This window comes from Ischnura elegans, chromosome 12, assembly GCF_921293095.1.
Source record: "Ischnura elegans chromosome 12, ioIscEleg1.1, whole genome shotgun sequence".
Lineage (NCBI taxonomy): Eukaryota > Metazoa > Arthropoda > Insecta > Odonata > Coenagrionidae > Ischnura > Ischnura elegans.
In genome coordinates, this window is record NC_060257.1 from 18,661,957 (window position 1) to 18,678,957 (window position 17,001).

General features: G+C 39.2%; 1 protein-coding gene across 1 annotated transcript in view; it reads left to right on the forward strand.

Moving 5' to 3' along the window:
• Positions 1-2,345: 2,345 nt before the first annotated feature.
• LOC124169329 overlaps positions 2,346-17,001 on the forward strand; it is a 183,029-nt gene continuing 168,373 nt past the window's right edge. Inside the window, exon 1 of the mRNA XM_046547911.1 lies at positions 2,346-4,349. Coding sequence (XP_046403867.1) covers positions 2,578-4,349 — 1,772 coding nt within the window. The 5' untranslated portion in view covers positions 2,346-2,577. The remainder of the gene's footprint in view (positions 4,350-17,001) is intronic.

The window sequence follows — 17,001 nt, forward strand, 5'->3', positions numbered from 1 at the left end:
GACTGATAGTAAAACCCTGGTACTAAACCGGTCGTCAAGTTACGGCAAATTATTTCAACAGATGATAAACAGATTCGTGAAAAGCTATTATCTTGAATAAAAGAAAATAATAGGATCGTTTTCTTCGCGTTATAAAGTTTAAGGGGCGACTTTTGGATACCCAATCTCTGGGTTATGACGAATTAGCACCTTAACATATCACCAAAAATTCCTTCGTGTATTGGTACGGTAACTTATGGAATCCATTTGTAGATAAAACAAGTATTTGGTGTAATGATAAGACGTTTCTGGGGTCTATTCTCACTCCGATGTGAGATTTTAACTCAAGACAAAATTACAAGTCTTTTTCAGGACCTGTCTTCACAACAGCAGATTAAATCTTCAGGATAACATGATAAAATGGCTTGTTAGCCCTTAGATTAAGAGAATAGCAATTTACCAGGATGGTTCCTGAATGAAGTGAGCATAGATTTCGAGCTATTTACATCAGCTATCATTTTTAGATAACCGATGATGTTGAAAACAGTGTTAAAGGGTAGAATGTTAGGTAAACGAGGGTGAAGAAGGAGGAGAATAGGATTTTTAAATAGAATGAAAGGGAGTGGGACTCATAGTGTATTGAAGAAAGATTAACATGGAGGAAGGGGAGGCTGAAAGAATGCTTCTTAAGTACTCCATAGAAACCAACCTTAATCGGAAGAATGCTTTAATCATCATCAACATTAGTCAACAATCCTAAGATTGGTTTGACGCAGCTCTCCAATCTTCTCTCCTATCCGCTAGCCTTTTCATCGCGACATATTTCTTCTCCTTTTCATCCTTCATAACCTGCCCTATGTAATTCATTCGGGGCCGTCACTTGCCCTTCTCCCCTTCCATCTGTCCGTCTACGATCATTTTCATCAGGCCATCATTCCTCATCATGCGGCCAACCAAGTTGGCCCGTCTTCTCCTTATCATTTTTCGAAGACTTCTCTTTTCTCCCAATCTTCTTAGCACTTCTTCATTACTTACACGGCAGCACCACATTTCGAATGCTTCCACTCTTGACTTCTCTGCTGCTGTCAACGTCCAATCCTCGCTTCCACAGATAGACATGATACATAAGTCGCATCAGATGAATCGCATCATTTACCAGCGTTCATTTTTGCCATATTACCGGCGCGCGTATTCCAATTTTACTAATAATGCATGTGGAAAATGCAATAGGTGGATGTATGCCAAATTGTCACAACAACAACAGGTATCACACCATGTGCAGAGCTCCATCGATTAAAAAAACTAAACCTGGAAGGCATATTAGAAAAAATACAAAATTCAGTCATCCTGGACACCTGTCATATTGTCCGACGGTTCCTATCTATAGAAAGCTGGAAAAAACACAGTTGAACTTGACTTGGTCCGTCCACTGTGGAGAAACAAGACAGCAAGAGGAAAAAAGAATTAATAATAATCAAGAGCTTATAGAAATCAAAGTGCACATTATACCCACAATTATCTCTCTCAATGCATGAAGGCATCAAAATTATCTGAAAAACTTGTTCCTTACGACACATAAAGCAGCAATTTGAAATACTTGTGATACTGTCAAAAAAATTCCAAATTAAGAATCAAAAGACGAGAGTGCAAGGTGTAGCCCGTAACTCGTCTTAAACCAGCGAAAATGCTGTAAAAATAATAATAATAATTGTGGAAGGTTACACGGGATTTCCACCGGGTCAGGTTCAACTCCATCTCGGTCGACGTTTCGATGGGCGAGTTGTCAGGGCACCATACCCTGAAGACGATGGACAACTCGCCCATCGAAACGTCGGCCGAGATGGAGTTGGAGAACCTGACCCGGTGGAAATCCCGTGTAACCTGCCACAATTCTATACGCCGGGAAAGCCTACGATCATTCTTCAATAATAATAATAATGGTAATAATCTACTAGTGAGGACTCACGAGTTTATTCGTTTTTTTAATTTTTATTCATCAGTTCCACCGACGGTCTTTGGAGACCCAATCTCTGGCCCGTGGCGACCTCGCAATGGAACTTCGCGGGCTGAGACGCCCACCACGTCTGATTGGACAGAGCCCGGTTTACCCCTTCCCCCGCGCTCCACACACACACATAACACAAACACTAACAGCACTCGCTCTCGAAGACCGAACTAACAAGTGGGAGTCAAGGGGGGAGGAGGAGGGGGAGAGCAGAGGCGGAGGCGGCATAGAAGGCAACCGACTCCTTTCTCCCCCTCCCCCACCACCACCGCGACCACCCCTCTCCCCCTCCCAACCGCGGTCTTCTTCGCGGAGGACTCGCCGGCAGACACCAACATTCATTCTCGGGCTCCCAAGACGGAAAGAACGACAACGGGGACGGGCAGATCTCCCACCCAAACTGGAAAAGAGAAGACAGAAACGAAACTGAAACTTGGGGGAAAAACGCCGCGTAAACTAGTGAATACGGTGGTGAAGGTGTTGGCGGAGGAGGAGTTGTCGAAAAGGATTGAGAATACAAGTTTGTGACAGTACATAGAAACACGAGAAAGATAGAGTAGTTGCGAGTGGTGCGTGAAGTCTAGGTGGTGAAGATGACGATCGACAAGAAGGGCCGGGGGAAGACCCGGGAGGAGCCTTCCGGAAGACCCGCAGCAGGGAAGCCCTCGGTGACCAAGAAACAGACAGCAGGCTCCGCGGCCGGGCCTGTGCCATCCACGTCCAAGCAGGAGAAGACAGTAGCCAATGGCACGATCGCCAATGGAAGTTTGGCATCGAACGGGGAGATAGCCACGACGAGCAATGGGATAACCTCGTCGGGAGTGGTGCAAACGGTGGCCGGGACATCGACCGCAATACAAGAGTCTTCCAGCAGCGTCACGGAGGAGAGAAGGGTGTCCACCAGCTCGAAGGTGGTCTCTTCCAGCCAGGAGGTGGTCTCAAGCAGCAGCACCGTGATGGGAGGTGGTGTGGAAACAGTAACCATGCAGAAGGTGGATGCTTCCGGCAGGCCCATCCCTGGAACCACAGTGGTGACCAAGAAAGTCATCAAAGGGGCACCACAAGAAGTGATCCAGAAAAAGATAGTGGGATCTTCAAAGCCGGGAAAAGGTTCCGGTGTCACCACAGTCGTGACGGGAAAACGTATGGTGCTTCCAGGGGACCAACAGGTCGTGGAGATGGTGGGAGAAACGTCTGCTGCCGAAAGTAGTTCGTATTCGGTGTCTGAACAGGTGTCGTCTTCCTCCTCGTCGGCAGTACACCAAGAGCATGTCAGCTCTGAATCAATGGTGCTAGAATCATCCTCCAAAATGTCAGAGTCGGCTTTGAGAGATTCATCTTCCTCCGCGATAACCTCTGGGGGATCGCAAACGCGACAGATTGTCTCCGGCGGGTCGGTCCAGATAACGGGTGATATGGGAGATTCGCAACAAGTGGTTGTTAGGGAAGGTCTGTCCTCCTCGGCCAAACAAGCAATGTCCTCCTCCTCTTCCACTGCCATACAAAAGTCTTCCTCGTCCCAAGTAGAAAGTAGGAGCTACTTCGAAGAAGCTTCCTCAAGTAGCAAGCAAATAGCTTCTTCCTCGTCACAGACCAAGATAGAGGGCGGTACAATCGAAACCGTCGGAGGTACATCCTCATCAATGGTTGTCTCATCTGGTGCCAGCAAAGCCGCATCTCAGAAAATGCATTCCTCTTCGGAAGTAATGAGGTCGTCATCAGAAAAACGAATCGCAGATCAGAAGATGGAAATAGTAGATGGCTCTTCCACTACGACCATCGTTTCGTCTGGAGGTAGACGAAGTTCGTCTCAGAAACAAAGTGCCTCTGAGATAATATCATCTTCTTCTCAAACGACAACTTCTGGCCAAAAATCCGAAGTCATAGGAGGTTCTTCCACGACAATGGTGGTGTCCTCAGGCAGCAGCAAGAAAGCTTCTTCCCAGCAAGAGGTACAAGAGATCGTCTCCAGCACACAGGTAGTGGAGAGTTCAAGTCGCCAGGTCAAGGAGTCGGTGTCAAAGAGCAGTAGCAGCAGTCAATTGGTGTCTTCCAGTCATGTCGTGGACGGGTCGATGGTGTCCAAATCGGCCATCGAAGGCGCATCCGCAGATTCCGTGGTTGTGCGGGAGTCATCAAAGTCTTCGACTTCTGCAGCCGCTGCAGAGGAAAAGCGTGTTAGCAAGTCGTCTACGGTCGTTGAAGAAGCCGTTTCTTCAAGTTCTCACGTTGAAGAGGTGTCGCAGAAGGTAGTGAAGGAAAAAGTGACTGAAAAGATGACTGTGAAGGCTGTCAAAGCATCAGGGAAGGATAATGCGAAGATTCCGTTGAAGGAACAGTGCGTCTGCGAGATTTGCACATGCGGGTGAGTTTCATTAAATATTTCCTTCTTCTGCATGCATTCCAAGTTGTTGCGTAATTGTGCAGTGTTTTTTTGCATTTTCCTTCAAGATTTAAATACTCCAAATCATTCCGAATGCCTCCAGTCTTTCAAGCTTTTTAGTAGATGACCTTTGACCTTTTTTACATCAATAACGTCGTGTTCTGTAAAAGATTCAGTGAAATATGCGAGTTAAATGTCGATCATTGAAGTTTCCCGCTCACTGTGTACTTAAATATCCAAGTTTTTCAACCCAAGTTCTTTCATTCAATATTCCGCAAAACCATAGGATAGATAAACTTCACCGGCACTGAAAAACTCATAAATTATCAACAAATTACCAAGAAAAGGAAATTTGCAGGAATATCATTAATAAAAATATTTGTATATAATGGCCCCTTCACAAAGAAGCACGCCCCTAGCGCTATCGTTATTTCGCAGAATAGCAGCGAATTCATTCACAGTGCTAATAGAGGCAACTATTAAATATTTTCCCTGTTTTTGTGACAAAGCACATTCAAAACCATCATTCAAAAAGGGCGGATAAAGGCGAAATGAGACACTGCTCTCTCTTTAATGTATCTTGATTGGAGTGGTGAAAGCGTTTTACAATCTTTTTAACCCGTTTCTTGCCCATGGTTATCTATAAAATTGGCGAGTGGTCACTTCAATGCGTGGTCATGAGGAAATTGGATAATTGTCATTCCAAAGTCCTGATAATCCCTTATCCACAGCCATATTCCGGTAAATAAAGGAAGTATTTTCGTAACTTACGCCTCATGAGATCTAAGTGCTTTTGGTGCGTTCAAAAGGCTTTCCCTTTCTCGTGATAATTAGTGCGTATCGCCATTACGCAGACTAGGGCTGCTTCGCTCGGGTAACTCCAAAAGGAAGCACGGCATTTTTCTCCCCCTTGTTTACTTTTGTCGGCGTAAATGAAAAAGAGAACATTTGTATTCATAGCTCATCGTTATAAATATGCCTGCTTATCATTCTGCATTATCTTGCGTGCTTAGCGTTTTCCAAAGCATGCAATAGAAAGAGATAATACTAAAACATATGGGAACGTCATCAATGCGAAGCTCAAAGCATTGATATACTGTATTCAGATTTCCTTCCTTATGATCATTAAAAAAACGTAGCTTTTCTAATCAAAGAGCATTTGGTGTGCCAGTTTGTTTGTTTTGAGCTTTCACCTATAAATCTTTCGATCTGGATTTTATTTTATCCTACGCAACCATCACCGTTAAAAAATATACATTACGATAACCTCAAGTGAAATTTTTCTATCAAAATTGATCTGATTCTAAAGATAGTGTAGCATACTTTCATAAAACCTTTTTCATGTTCTGTGACGAAATATTTTGCTATCGGACACGAGAATTAGTACTTATGGTATATTATCTGGCGCCACTGACGCCCAGTTACGATCAATTTCATTAAGATATCACGAAAAACTTCCCTTACTGCAATGAGCGTAATTAGCGCGGCACACACAACGCGAGAAATTTCAACGCCGCGAAGGAAGAAAAGTCAAGTGAAAAAGATCGAGTAGTTATATCGTTGTCTTCCGCAGGATGTAACTCATCCAAAAATGACGAAAACCCAAGCAATGAAGATTAATGAATTTCGTTTTTCTGCAAAAAATAACAGCCACAAAGTTTTACTTTTTTTCTAAATGAATAGGACGTGCACATCGTGGCTTACCTTAGCAGCCTCAGAGCGAGTTGAGTAAGGCTGGATTAGTTGGCGGAAAGCTGTCCTTGGAGGTCATTAAACCGTTGCGTAGGAGAGGCGGTTAAAATCTCAAAGGATGCTGAATTTCATATTTGTCATCCACAGCTTTTCACTCCACTCGGCGAGCTTAAATTTAAAAAAACTCTGGTGTAAAATTCCAATTAGAAGCGGAATATATGAAATAAATAAATGATCAATCATATATAAGTTTTGATAGAGGGGAAATTTATGCACCATATTATTATTTGATTTTTTATATTTGGTGGGAATGCAAATTTCTCTGCATACATCACGAAAAAAAACACCGATTATGTAGAGTAGTGTCGCATAACTCAAATATTTCAATTTTATACAGTTTACATTAATAATTAGTAATACTAGATATTTAATCGTAGCATTTATCGATGACTAAGTTTTGCACCAAAAGACTACTGTTAGTAAATGAAAAGAAAGATTTTATACGAACAGTTAGTGCCCACAAGGAAATTTACGAACAGGAGTAACTATTTAGTAACATTGCTTGAGCCAATTACTTTGAGTTAGTGCTTAGGAAACCGGATTCTAGCATGGAAATGATTTTGATGAAGCACCTGTAAACTTGCTCAGAGGCAAAATGTTCCGCTATAATCTGGATTTAAACCAAGATCTCCTTCTTTGATATATTTTGTTCCACAGTTTAAGCTACCACGGTGTATATTAAAAGTAAATAAAAATAGTCTACCAGATTAATACGGAATAAAAACATTTGATGCACGAGCTGATTAGCTGTACACTTACAGCTTATTTAGCATGAACCCGTGGTGACGTTATTTCATGCTTAAATAAAAACGAAAATCGCCTTAAGAAGGAGTTAAACTCTTTTCGAAGCCATCAATACGGTGAAATAGATTCTAAATTTAGATATGATAAGTATTATTTACAATTCTGAACTCTAAACATGTTTTCTAACGAAAAGGAAAACGCGTCGAATGAATTCTAAGAAAACTCTTGCCCTTCCCTCATTCCCTCCTAGTCGATGAGCTACCCACGCTAGTGCTGCGCGAAAACCATGAAGTAAGCGGAAATCACGACTTCGTAAATTTCTTACGTTGCGTCCTCTTGGCCATTCCTGTAGATATGCCGCCGAAGTCACGTATTATTCAGATAAAGCCGAGAAATATAAATAAACTGTTTGGAAAGCCCTTCGCTGACAGTCATGACTGAAATAATGCTCTGAAAATGCCCACTTAGCGTAATTTCTGCTCATTGCCAGTGGTTTCGCACAATTCAGGCCTTATGGGAGACAAAATTTGAGAACCCAACTTCGAAGCAAGGCCATACGAATTTAAATGAACGGAACAAAATGATTTAGAATGAAAGAAATGGAATGCTTCCAACAGAAGTATGAAAATTGCTCCACTGCAGTTCAATATTTTTTCGGTACTTCGACTTAAATTTGAATGTTTCATTCCACCATCCAGCAATTTTATGCACTGAGATGTAATATGTCAGAGACTATGAGAATATTTCTAAGATATCGATTTAACAACAAACCGTGACTAAATGAGTGCAAAGAATTACGGCAGTAAGATGAAATAAGTCATGAAAAGCGTGTAACATGATAAATCAGAAGCGGAGATAGGAGTTAAAAATAAGCAAAATTTGAATACCTAACTAACTGAAGATAATCTGCTGGTTATGCGTTGTCACTCGATAGGTATCGTGGCAAAATGTCTATCGAATGAGGCACCTAAGTTTATGAACTACCTGTAAATTACGGCTAACATATAATCTGATTATTAGACGCATTTCTTATGAGGCTAGTGAAGGCTAGGTCGGCATCAAACCATTCACCTCGGATAAATGTCATGCTTGCGTCTTACGTATAAGAAACTGCGTAAGCTGTTACTGAAAACACAGTTGACCTAATGACGGCTAAAAGATAGCAGGTAAACTCCTTCCATACTGCTGAAGGCTGCTGTAGAGTTTGTTTTTCCTATGCGATACCTTTCATGACTCGCTGAGTTTTTGACTCATGAGATGCACGGATTTACATTTTATTTTTGACTCTCCGTTAAGGTGATAAAATGACCAAGAAACAGCTTCAATTCCTCATCCTTTGGTCATTTCTTTCCTCAATTTTAATTTCATTTTTTTCACTGAGAATATTTTTCCTTTCTTTAAACAGCATCGAAACGATGAAAAAAAAATTGAATGCCTACAATTGATTATCTGTCGCTTATGGATTGTCGCTTGATAAGTATCGCAGCATAATCCTAATCGAAAGTGGCACGTTATCGGCTGTTAGAATCTCTTTTCCACGTGGGAACACCTCCAATTCCAATGCATTATCTATTAAGAGTTAATTTCAATTTATTTCTACTAATCGTTTATACTAATGCAAAATTTGTTTAATGCGAGACAAAAAAGATTTTTTAACCAACGAGAGGAAAATTATTTTTGCGTGAGATTGATAGAAAATGCCAAAAAATAATTCTGACAGAGTATGGGAACAATTGTGCTTAGTTTTATTTTAAATTACCATAAATCACTAACTCAAAGATAAAGAAAATGTGATTCATAGTAGTTAGTTCTGATGAATGAATTCTTCAACAATATGCGGCGAAGATAAATGCCACGGGAGCTTATGAATCCCGCCTTAACTTTGGAACGCCGCCATGCAAATGTGCTGCGCTTTGTGCTTGCCTCGTGCTGCATTGCCTGCTGGGAGGTCGGGGAGTTGGAGGCGTTGCGGCATTGTGTGTGCCTAGCGAGGTGCGAAGGAAATAATGCACGCGTCGTTTGGGATAGCCGGTGTCAGATCAAGGACGCCAAGGGCGAAGCGTGGAAATGTCATCGGGCACACAATTGGGACGACGCACGGGAAATCCAAAGCCTCTCAGAGTACGAGGGAAAATAAAGGTACTATCATGAATTATCCCAATATTATTATTATCCCAATATCTTGCGGTCAATTCGTCTGTAAAAATCGATCTACTTATTCATAAATTATTAAGTTCTAAGAAGACTAGCTGTCATTCTAATGCTAGTTGCCTCTTGCCGCCTCATTCGGTAGTAAATAGAAAAATTCCAAAGGACTCATTTTTTCATATTTTTCTCATATCCGACTCTTTGGTTGTTATACATATTTGTGTGGATATTATTAAAGAAAAAATGCTTAATATTCACAAATGCTACTGATTTAAATGCTACGGACGGCACACCAAAGAGAAGTGATTTGTCGGGCATAAGTTTCCTCTCATATTCTATATAGATTTCGTAAGGACAAAAAAACGACAATGTCAACAAACAAAGCAGCAAAACAATAAACACAACTTCGAATTCGAAGTAATGAAGTCAATCCATAACAGGAAGATTTAGTTAGTTCCGAATACATTACCTTCTTCGAGGGACTAGTAGATGCAATAACGCACAAGGAACACCTCGAACAAAATATATGGAGCAGGAAAGAAAGATATGAATTAGAAGAAGTACGTAGGTGTGAAAAGAGTTGCTGACAGGCGAATTGAATGGAGATCCGCGCCAAAACAATCTTATGATTGTTGACCAGTAATGATCTTCTTGTAAACTCAAGTAAACGAACTGATTCAGTGCCAAGTTATATTTTTAGTTGGAGTTTTCTCAATCTACTTGGCAGCAAAATACATTATTGACAGTCACCATCAAAAGCATTTGTGAATATTAAGCATTTTTTCTTTAATAGTATCCACACAAATATGTAGTATTAGTATGCTCAACAACCACAGAGTCGGATATGACAAAAATATGAAAAAAATGATTCCTTTGGAATTTTTCTATTTGCTGCCAAATAAGGTGGCAGAGGCAACTAGCATTAGAATGACAGCTAGTCTTCTTAGAACTTAATAATTTATCAATAAGTATATCGATTTTTACAGATGAATTGACCGCAAGAGTCTAAATATTGGGATCATTCATGACAGTACCATTATTTCCCTCCACATTCATGAATAAAATTAACCAATCCATAATAAAAATTTACTTTTGAGTGGGAAAATAATCACTAGGCTTCCATTGCTTAAAAATAATACAGAGAAAATAACGGAGATAACAGGAAATATTCTGCTGAGTATATGGCACTACGGATTGTTATTTTTCCTCGACAAATAAATATCTATAATTAAAATTGAGGTGCGCTCTTATGACTTCCGAAAGACACTTAATCCATACGTTTCATTCTTGGAAAAGCATTTCTAAATGAACAATCCTGTTGCCCATGGGAAACATTTGGCAGGTATCGACATCAAATATAGTAATAAACTCGTCATTACTTAAAAGAAGTCATAATTAGCTCCAACTGCAAAATATCGCAGCATTTACAAACGTTTTCGTCTGGTTTGCCTCTATCGCTAACAAGAACCTGTTTACAGCGATAAGATAAGTCGGCACACTATTAACAGTAACGCATTGACAGAGAAAATGCTCGAATATTTAATTCTTGGAAAAATAATTTTTAAAAAGCACGTATTGCATTCAGTAGGTATTAGATTTTATTGTCGTCCACTTTCCCACAGCTAAATTCGTATCCGTGCACATGTTCGATCGAGCTTTTTGCTCATCGCCACGAAACCACACGAGGTATATAATCAATGAAGGCGATAATTCGAGAAGGAAATTTATGCGCCTCAGTTTCACAATGGGTAGAATGAAATAGAGGCTTATGCTGGAAATTGCATGCATTTTCCGTACGTTTTGCTCGGCGTAACGAGCCTGAACAAAAAAGTCAAGCTGCTAACTTCCTACGAATCGATGGAACGTACCATTTGTATTATATCACTACGGAAAGTAATATGCAGCGAGTACGGGTAATAGCGTAAGTTTTTTTTTTACCAGTCACTCTCTCAGACGTTTGAGGAGTTCCTACATAATCGAATTCATGATTGCAATCTGAATGTCAAAAACAAGGCGATAAATTAGTTTTCTAGGTTATGGAAATTCAAATTTCCCTTATCTTCTTGAGCTGTATCACAATTGAGCTGTATTAAACAATAATATAACGATTAAAATGAATATTTAAGTATTAAATCTTCCTCGTATCACAAGTGTAAAATATTGGACCATTAAATCCTTATCCAAAGATGTGTAACGAATCGTAAAAAAATATAGCCTGATATTTCATGCAGCCTTTTGCGTTCATTGGATCTAGTACCTCCTCTCATGGAAATTTGATTTCCTGTAATTTAGCATTAAGTGAGAAAAAAACAGGTTCGATTAAACTACAGCGATGTGCGTTGATCGTCGGAAAATCATTTTGAATTTAGAGCGAAGAGAAAGGACGGTGAATTCCACTGAAATTGCTTGTGGGGACTGAAGCAGAGAGAAATTACTTTCCCAGTCACGATGGACCACCTCTGAATACACACGCTATTTTCCATTCGAATTAAATCGAACTACAAATTTTAATCGAAGTAAACAAATGATGCCAACGCCAAATATTGCCGGATAATTTTCCAAAAGCCAATAATTGTTGCTTTAGTTTATTTTTTATCATATTTGGATATTCTGTGAATCGCGGTTAGAGCTAGGTTAAGGCAAATCAATATTGCTATGTGGAAAGCTTTCACTTGGAATGAATCCAATTTTAATTAAATTTATACATGTTTCATCAGGCTACCACTCAAATTCAGTGATGCTACAGAAAAAAATTACACTCGATTTCGCTCAAATCTGCAATCAGAAAATGCCACCTAGAATAAGGAGGCTCTACCGATGGTAAATAAATTCCGGCCAACATTCAACTGTTAAAACAAAATCTACTCCTTCGTAGGAATTTGACCCCACATTCTAGGATGCATGTAACTTCTTAAACGGTGAATCGTAGCATACATTCGTGATGAGTGCAAATAAAATAGTCATGTTTGTTTGTATATTCAGTTACCATTTCCAAGCTCCGCAAGCTTATCTCTCGGTCACTTCATAAACACAGTTATAATATGAGAGGAATGTGCGAATGAAGCAAATTACGAGGTCATTACCATTGTTCTTGAACTGAAAGTATATTTTGAGCTACGTAATAATGAGATAACTTTCAATACTTTTTCGAACTAACAATAAATATCATAAGAAATTTAAAAATATGTATGCCTGAGTTGCAAAGTAAGTAACACGGTGTATTTCAGCGTCACTTTGAAGATGAAATATTGAGGCCAGCGTCCTCCAGTTCACACTACTTTAAACGGTGTAACTCGATTTGAAATACATTCCATTAGCGAGAATAAAAGAATATATACATATAAACATCTCTAAAAACTATAGAAAGTCCTCAAATGATTATTTCATGACTGATTCATAGTTTAGGCAGAGATGAAAAAATCGAGGTCAATTCCGAAAGGAGTTGCTGCACAATGCACGAGGGAATATAGATTAGAACCCAGGACACAGCTTCAGTCAGCAGTAAGCAATGTAGCTACCACACTTCCACCTTACTGGGATGACGAAATACGCGTGCATCGCGACGTGGACTTGCTTAACCCGAGAGTGGTCGCCGCGGGTCGCTACGACCCGCACGCAACTATTTATATATGTCCTAAATGTACAAAGTAACGAACGGTCTTCACTTTCCGTGTAGCTGCTTCTCTAAAACCCTCCTACCATACCCTGTTGAGTTTCTTCAGTTTCCGCTCGTTCGTTGACCTAGGCGTACATGTGCGTGTCACCCTGACCCGCAGCGACTATTAGCGTTGTCAAAAAAGTGTGCAAGTCTTTTTTATAACTGTGAGCGTAAGTTAGTGTATATTAGTGTAATGTTGTGTGTTTGCTTGTTCAGGGCTTAATTTAAGTGTTTTTTTTGTTACTGAATCATAAACATGGCAAGCGAACCTAAACCTTGTTCCAGTAGACAAGTTACTCTTTCTGATCGCCGCGTTCCATTTGACGAAGAAGGAATACTGTTTACCTTAGAGGAGGACTTTTCTTTTGACGCATCGTATGACGAATCCAACTACGGGAGTGATGTTGATCCCGTTGAGGAATGTGCAGATGACAATGACAGGAATACGAACACTGAACAAAGTGGAAGTGAAGTTTCAAGTGACGATGAAACATCAGACGACGACATCCCACTTTTGTGTAGGGGTCGATATTTAGGGAAAGACGGCGAATCATCCTGGAAAATTGCAGAACCTACCCAATCCGTACGAACCAGACAGCGGAATCTTATCGTCCATTTTCCTGGAACAAACGTTTTTGCAAAAAATGCTAAAAAAAACCGTTGAAAGCATGGCAGTGCTTTTTGCCTGACGAAGTAGTACAAAATATTGTAAACAACACTAATATATTCATAGATTTGAATAAAAATAAATATGACCGAGAGCGTGACTGTAAAAACACTACAGTTGAAGAAACTATAGCCCTGTTGGGTTTATTGTATTACGCAGGTGTGTTGAAGGCTTCACATCTGAACACAGAAGAGTTGTGGGAAGAAGTGCGTCTATTCAAGTGTGTAATGTCTTTGAATCGATTTAGATTTTTGCTTCGAATGCTAAGATTCGATAATAAAAGAACCCGAGTGCAGAAGATGGAAGTGGACAAGTTAGCACCTTTCAGGCATGTTTTGGAATTGGTATAAAGAAATGTAAATCAAACTTTTCTGTTGCTGATTACACAACAATTGACGAGATGTTGTGGGCCTTCCGTGGAAGGTGCGGTTTCAGGCAGTATATGCGGAATAAGCCTGCGAAATATGGTTTGAAGGTGTTTTCATTGGTTGACTCACGAACATTTTATGTCTTCAACATGGGAGTATATCTTGGAAAACAACGCCCGGGACCTTATGAACACATAATTCAAACACCATCTCCAGTAGTGCATAGTCAGACTTGTCGAACCGATAAGTGGAAGCAACAGAAACGTCACTTATGATAACTCAAAATACCTCAACTATACTGACTTTGGGATACAACTAGACAAATAACTTGAAATTTGTAGAGACATAAAGTTGTGGAAATATATATTAGTTCTTATTGGGAAAAATATTATGAATTAATAGTTAAAGTTTACTTTTAATCTTTGTGATAAACCATGGCTCATTGATTTTTCGTTTATTTGAAGAAAATTTGTACAACATTTTCATGCTTCAATAACTTGAAAATTTTTCCTTATAACAATAAGCCATATATTATTTTTTTATTTATTTATAACCTATGTTCAATATTAAAGAGTGAAAAATTATTGTAAGTAAGCTAGTTAGCCGTAAAATTACTAAAAATCTTGTACTATGACAAAAATCTCATTTTTTGTGATACTTTTTCTTTAATTCCGAAAAAAATATAAAAGTGATAAAATGTTTGTTTTAAACACATGGTTTGAGTTTATATACCTTGGAACTGAAATGCATAAAGTTACAAAAGAACAAAAATGTAAATTAAGCTTTAAAACAATTTCTTTTAGTGCGGGTCAGAGTGACCCGCAGCGACCACGTAAGGCTACATGTTAGGCGCGACTACTCCCGGGTTAAAGCTCCGCATTCAGCGCTGACTCGAACTCGCGTGTCGGATCAGTGAAGCTAAGGGAAGTCCATGAGACACAGGCGAATACTCGCTGACGGAGACATGATGCGATGACATTGTTATGGGTCATCACAAATCCATTCAACACGACAGCGAGTAGAAGGTTTTGTTCAAATGTTCATATATCGCTGGCAAACAAAGCACTCTTTTCGAGAAAATGATGAAGTGCAGCATCCGGAATTTCAATGCAACATTTAAAATAAACTTATGTGGTCTAATAACCAATTAAAATACTTGCCAGGAGCGCAGGCACTTTCGACAATTAAATAATTTATTAAGAAGAATTCCAAAAGTAAACAATAGAATAAGAGCATTGGATATCACCATGGAATTCAGAATGAAAAAACATTTCGCCAATGTTACATTTGTTCTAGTCAATAAGATGCTTGATTTTGATATCTATTTCATAGGTTTTTACACATACTGGAACAATAATTTGGTTTGTGAGTTAAACTTGTCTGGATGTAGTCAGTTACTGATGGAACTTGATAGTAACTTCATCGGTTAACTATGTATTGATTTAACCCTATTTATTGCAAACCATTACTTTCCACTCACTTAGTATTCAAATTGATATAATTTTAACTAAAAGCGATGAATAATATGCATTAAATATAGGCTAATAAAAAATTCCTTAGTTCTGTGTTCCTTAGTCCTCGCCATATATTGACGAGGAAGCGCAGAACATGACGTACTTATATAACTTTAGTTGAGACTGAGTTAAAAGTTACAAGTGTCGACTATATTTTGAAAAGATAATAAACTTTTAAAATATTTTTCCTGAAACAATAACTAAAATATAAAGAAAATCTAAAGTGATTATGGCGTAAATTAAGGGTAAAATGACGTGAAATGTAGAATTATCCCACAAAACATAATCACTAAGGGAAATTCTCTGTCATAAAGTTGACTATTAGCCATCGCTGAGAATAGGACATATTAACTAGTCCATATTTTTAAATACAACAAACTAAAATAGACAAATGGTCTTTACATTAAGTGTGTTGTGCGCTAACCCAGTTAAGTCTCGACAGGAGCCAGTATACAGAAATGTCAACGAGGTATTTCACGGTCGTGGGATCCTTGGAACGGTAGTTTTAGAATTACGTACAAGCTATTTTTTATCGCATTGGCATGCGTGCTGAGAACCTGCGTTCCAGTCTCAACTCATCATATCTAATTACTGTACCAAATTCCATATTTTTCAACGCTAAGACCAATCATCCCATAGCGCTCAAAGGCGGAAAAGTGATATTGGCGATCAATTTGCGGAAATTTTATATTAAAAAATTAGTACTAATGCATGGAAATAATTCCACTCTGTAGTGTACCTAGGAAATTTTAAACGATAACATACCAACCTAGGTTTGTAATCGTTACAGCTCATCTAATAACGAGTTGAAACCTAGGTCAGTATCGTATATATTGCAATATGGTTCTATAAAGTGAAGCCCCAGAATAAGTTCTATGTACTTTAATAAAAATCACTATGCATTTTTTCACTCAGTATCTCATGACCCTATAAACATATCCACGAAAATACTATCGTCTTTAAGAATTACGGCTAATGAACATGATAAATCCATTATTTGGAGCAAAATAGAGGCTAGGAAAAAGGGGTAAAAATAATAAAACGTTTAAAATTACTGTCCTAAGCACGCTAAACGTGCGTTTTAACAGGTGTGTTTTCAATAAAAGCACTTACGTCCCAGTAAGACAGTCAATAGATGATCAAATTACCTTTTCCATCTGCAATGCACATACTCACGTCCAATTTCCCGATTCGGCAAACGGCGAAAGTCCTTTAGCGTGGTGATGAAATACGATCAAATTAGAGCGACAGAGGCGCAGCCATTTCCTCGGAATCCTCCTCCGAGGGACATGGCCATTCTCGAACCAGATCACCTCTTTATCCTTATTCAGACGCCGTCTGATCGAGAAAATCCGCTACAGAATAAGCAAAATGACATTTTTCAAGCTCGTAGCCAACGGAGCACCCATACAGCACCTTCATGCCCTAGCCAAGTAATTTACTATAAATTTTCTTGTGCCCATATGGTTATTTGATCTATTCTTAGTGTATAAGAAGGACGTCTGATGCCACTTTCACCGCTAGGAGTAGCTGGAAAGTTTCGATCTTGTAAACAGTAGCTTTATTTCCAGGGAAAAACATCTGTCCCAGCATCAAAAATGTTTCATGATGAGTTTACTTGGGGTCGATTATGATGCACATCTCATAATTTGCGCAGCGCAGTTCGAAAGACCATGTTATTATGAGCTCCACTGATGAAATTATATACAGTATTAAGCTATTGGTCCGGATGAATATCGGGATCAACTTCCTTAATGGTAGAGTGTAAAAAGAGGTAAATTTT